Source organism: Octodon degus, unplaced genomic scaffold (assembly GCF_000260255.1).
Source record: "Octodon degus isolate 3935 unplaced genomic scaffold, OctDeg1.0 scaffold00165, whole genome shotgun sequence".
Classification (NCBI taxonomy): Eukaryota; Metazoa; Chordata; class Mammalia; order Rodentia; family Octodontidae; genus Octodon; species Octodon degus.
Genome location: NW_004524741.1, coordinates 5,649,718 through 5,654,856, shown reverse-complemented (window position 1 = coordinate 5,654,856; position 5,139 = coordinate 5,649,718). Strand labels below are relative to the sequence as shown.

The window sequence follows — 5,139 nt, the reverse complement described above, 5'->3', positions numbered from 1 at the left end:
TGTTCTAAGTAGGTGCTTTAGACCACTGAGCCATCTCTCCAGCCCCATATGACACTTTTGGTGGTAGCTTTCATGGCTTTTTTCTTAGACCAGCCTTTCTCCCTCTTTGCAATTTCCCTTAGATGATACACATTCCTGGATTTTCCAAACTTCTGGGGTTTCCACTGAATAGGCTTCTCTCTCAAAGCTTTACATAGTGCCCTCCCAGGGCACACTGCCTAGTCTCCTGGGCCTTCTTCTGAAATCTAGGTGATAGCCTTCTTAACTCCAGAACTCCTGTATTCTGCATGCATCTAAAATCAATGCTACATGGATGATGCCAATGTCTGCTGCTACCTGGAACAGTAGATAAGCTTTCTTCTCTCTTGGCTGTAGGGGTGGAGTGCCTGGATTGCTGAACACTCTGACCCTGATTCCAAGGAACAAATTTTCTATGCCAGCACTATTCTGAAATCTGGTGTGGCTGCTGCCGCCATTCTGGAACATAGGGCTTTGCAGCTTTCCCCTCAAGGCAAAGTCCTTCACTCTTGCAATTCTGAGGCTGCAAAGGGGTAGAGACCTGCTGTCCTCAGTGATGCCCTCAGGCCACCCTTCTCTTGTTCCTTCTTGGCAATAGAGATTCTCTCATCTCTGTCTTTAAATTCCACAGCTTTGTTGAAGCTTCCTTTCTTAACAAACTCTCAACATTTTAAATCATCCTGTTGGCCTCTTTGCTCTTGATTCTCAACATAAATCAGACTAAAAGTCTCCAACAATAGCCATGCTACTGCCTCAATATTTAGTTACTTTGAAATTTCTTTTGAAAGATTAATCAGTCCAACATGCTTAATCTCAGTCTCAGGAAAAGTCTCTGGACACAAGCAAAATGCAGGAAAACTTTCTGCCATGCCATAATACAACTCATCTAGAGTCCAACAACAAATGCAAGTGTACTTCCAAGAAGAAACCTCCCCAGCCTGGTCTTTACAGGCAGGATTTCTATCAGCTTTCTGGTCTTCCGAGCTCTGACCAGAATCTCCAATACAGAACAGCTGAAGTTGTTCCAGTGCTTTGCTTGTAGGTGACATCTCCAAACCTTTCCTATCTCCTCACATAAACCATTCCCAAAATCTTTTAATCCACAAGGTCAGATTTAGTCACAGCAACAAGCCCACTTCTCTGCTACAAAATTCTGTCTCAGCTATTTTTCTCTCATAGGTAGGTCAAATACCCAACACTAAAAATGAAGGAAGGAAAGATTTGCTTAGCTCATAGTTACTGGAGGTTTCAGTCCATACTCAGCTGGCTCCAAGGCAGAGTGACACATGGCAGACAGCAACCTTTCATGGTGGCAGCAAAGAGCAAAGATCAAAAGGGTAGGAGCAGTGGCAACAATGGATTCACAGAGCAAGTTTCTTTCCCTTAAGTTGCATTCAGGCTATATGACCCAGGCTGGGGGTACTACTCACACCCATAACCCTAGTGGATCATGAGTTAACTACAAACTCTAGAAGTTCACCCCATGACTGCATGAGGCTGTGGGGGGACAAAAAGACACAAATGATAACAAATAGGATCTTGCTAAATTTCCAGGCTGTCCTCACACTTTTGATACTCCTGTATCAGCCTTCTGAGTAACCGGGGTTACCAGTACACAGAATCACACCCAGCTGGCATGTGTTTAGTCCTCACATAAATGTTGGCGCCAGAAGCTTCTGGGTCCACTTGTGTTTCTGTTTCTGCTCCCCTGTTGACTAAACTTCCTTCAGTTGTACTCTTCAGAGAGCAACTGCTTCCACTTCCATGTCAGCTCTAATTCACTCTCACACAGGAAACCTTTAAATATGAGCAAATGAGGGAAAGGAAGCAATCTAAAATGTTATGACTATGTCTCAGCCTTTTGGGGAGTGGGGTCCCTGTGTTATGATCTTACAAGTGTTTCTTAGCTTCTCCTTCCTTCTCTATTGGGAAGGCTTGAAGAGCCACACTGGGGAAAATGCTCTTTTCTTCAAGGAGGACATGGTTCAAACATGGGCCCAAATGTACTCGGAAATGGTGATAATATGTGCTGTTTATTTTTAAAAAGATATCAGGGAAGGAGGAATGAGACTGGTGACCAAAACTTTCTTTCTCTCTTGTAGCCTTCTGGCACCAGGAGGAGGAATCCGTCGAAATGCCAATGTGGTAGCCCATGGGTTTGTCAATCTTTTAACTCTAGACAAAAGGACCCTTCAAGAAATTCTAGTGCATTATCCAGATTCTAAAAAACTTCTCATGAAGAAAGCCAGGTACAAATGTTTTTAAACCCCAACAGAAGTGGACAGAGTTGGTTTTACTCTATGAGATCTAAGATGAAGATAAATTTGTTATGATTATAGTCAACTTTCTCCTTGAGATATGCTTAAATACAACTACTAATGTGGTTACCCACCAATAGTTTATCCATAGAAAACATTACCTTGGGGAGCTAGCTCAGTAGAATAAGCGCTTGAGTGGCAAGCGCAAGGACCTGAGTTCAATCCCCGGTTCCACCAAAAAACAAACAAACAAACAAAAAAACACCTTTCTTTTCTGGTAGATTTTGCCAAAACACATCACATAAGTATCCAAACAGCTTTTCCCTCTCATCCACAGAGTACTTTTAAAACAGAACGGTGATCCCAAAGATGCAACACCACCAAGACAAGGGCTTGCCTTCTTTGCTCCATCAAAACGAGAAACACCTAAAATGTTCAAAGCTCTTCTGGGAGGCAGAGGAAAAGCAAACCTTGGGAGACTGCTCAGATTGAAGAGAGCACAGACTGCTCAGGTAATGAGGCAAAGCGAACGAAGGGAGGGCTGTGATGGAGAGGCTTCTGGACTAAGGATACCCAGCTCAGCACCATCAGGCACTGGGGTGATTTGGATGAATCTAATGCTAACAATTACTGCTCTGTATACCACATTTATCATTTAAACTACATTCCTATCTATCATCACATTTAATAGTCATGGCTCATTACAAATGGGTTAATATATAATATTCATAAATATATCCATCCTCAGTATTCATAGGCTCTGTATTTGTGAATCTACCCTCTTATTGTAATTTATGTATAACCCCAAATCAATACTAATGATGATTTTGCAGTCATTCTCAGACAAATGTATCTGCAGACTTGAAAAAACATTTCCTGCTGCCTACACTCCAGGCTAAGGCTGCACAAGGAAAGCCCACTTTCTTGGTGCATTCTCATACTGCACAGAAGCGACCCCTTCACTGCATATTTGGTGAAATACTTTGCACAGTTTTTTGCATGTTTTTGTGTTAAAATGATCCCCAAGCATAGTAAGGAAATACTGTCCAGAGATTCTGACTGCAATAACAGTAACATATTTTAGAAAGTATATGTACAGATAAGTTTTATTCAGTTATTAATTACAATATGTTCTCTATGAGCTCAATGTAATGAATCAGCAAGTACTCAAATTAGTTCCTCAAATTAAATGCATACAAAACATATATTGATTATTTGACCTAAATGTCATGACCCAAGGCTCTTGGGAATCTAACCTTGTATTTCTTTTCAAGGAGCAATGATTCAGTATCTGCCAATTTCATGTCTGGGGCAACTTTATAGAACAAAACTACCATGAATAGATAATAGTATATGTACATATATGCATACATATAAATATGTATGCCACATGGGAGCAGATACATTCACAAATATTATCAGTGTATTTCATAAAAATTTAAAGCCAGGTGATACAGGCATACCATGTTACAGCAGTACAATTCATAACAGCTAAATTTGGAAGCAGCCTACATGCCCATCAACCGATTAGTAAAGTAATTGTGATATATATAATAGAGTACTACTTAGTCATAAAGAATGATAGATCTGAGTTATTTGTAGTTATCTGTGTGGATGTACCTTGAGATCATAATGCTGAGTGAAAATAATGAGACATATAATACAAATATCACAGGATTTCTTTTAGAGCAGAAACTCAAAGTATGAACAATTTAAAGAGCAAAATAAAATACAGATCATACAAAATAGGGAGTCAAAGCCTTTGCAAATGGGATAGGAATCTAGAGATACAGAGAAGAGGGTGGGATGAGAGGGCAAAGAGAAGTAAAAAGAATTAAAATGCACTGTGTAGATGGACCAATGCACCATAATGAAAGTAATCATTCTGCTCAACAAACATGCTAATAAACATAAACAGCATAAGCAAGAAGTAACTGTAAAGCCTCACAGAGTTCATTCAAGCCCTTTATGTCATAGAGAAAGAACCTAAGATCCATGTTAAGTAATTTGGAGAAGATCAATTTATTTTCAAGGCAAAAAAAAAAAAAGGTAATGTTCAGACTTACATGCTTACACTGAACTGCCTTCTAATTCCTAGAAATATAAAGAAATGCTACTGCTTTTTCTTTTTTGTTTCTATATTTCTTTGATTTTCATTTTAAAAATCTATGAGACCAGATATTGAGGAAAAAAAAGAATTAAGGTTTCTAAGTATAACCATCATGTTATCTCTAAAACTCTAAGAAATGGATAGCCCTAGATCTTTTACACCATGAATAAAACAGCCAGGTATGGGGGCATACCTGTCATCCAGTCAATCAGAAGGCTGAAGGAGGAAGATAATGACTTCAAGACCAATCGAGGCTACTCAGAGAATTAAGTGCAGCCTGCACTCTGTAGAGTCTGCCAAACAATTGTATACACATTTCAGGAAAAGAAAAACTTGCACAGGATATTTTAAAACTAAATTTGTTGAGACATCATGAGATGAATACAAGTTACCTTGGGCCCCACAATTACAAGAGGTACTCAAAGTATTGGCCACCAGCTTCCAGACAATTATCAGTATAGCAAACTGCAGCTTGGGTAGCCTTGGTCTCTGAGATGGCTGCACACACTTTTTCCCTTCCTTCTCCAAGGGCCAGCAGTGTAGTGGGTTTTCTGTGATGTACCACATCCTCTAGGGTGTCCTCTATGAGAATAACACCATCTGTTGAAAAAACATCGTGCTTTTTTTCTTTTCTTAAAGTGTGTACACATTGTTTGTTCTCTTCTTCTTCTTCTTCTTCTTCTTCTTCTTCTTCTTCTTCTTCTTCTTCTTCTTCTTCTTCTTCTTCTTCTCCTCCTCCTCCTCCTCCTCCTC

General features: G+C 39.8%; 1 protein-coding gene across 1 annotated transcript in view; it reads left to right on the top strand.

Moving 5' to 3' along the window:
* Positions 1-5,139, top strand: part of Cngb3 (cyclic nucleotide gated channel beta 3) — a 133,322-nt gene that overhangs the window by 126,898 nt on the left and 1,285 nt on the right. The window contains exons 14-15 of the mRNA XM_012517334.2: positions 2,121-2,267; positions 2,614-2,788. Coding sequence (XP_012372788.1) covers positions 2,121-2,267; positions 2,614-2,788 — 322 coding nt within the window. The remainder of the gene's footprint in view (positions 1-2,120; positions 2,268-2,613; positions 2,789-5,139) is intronic.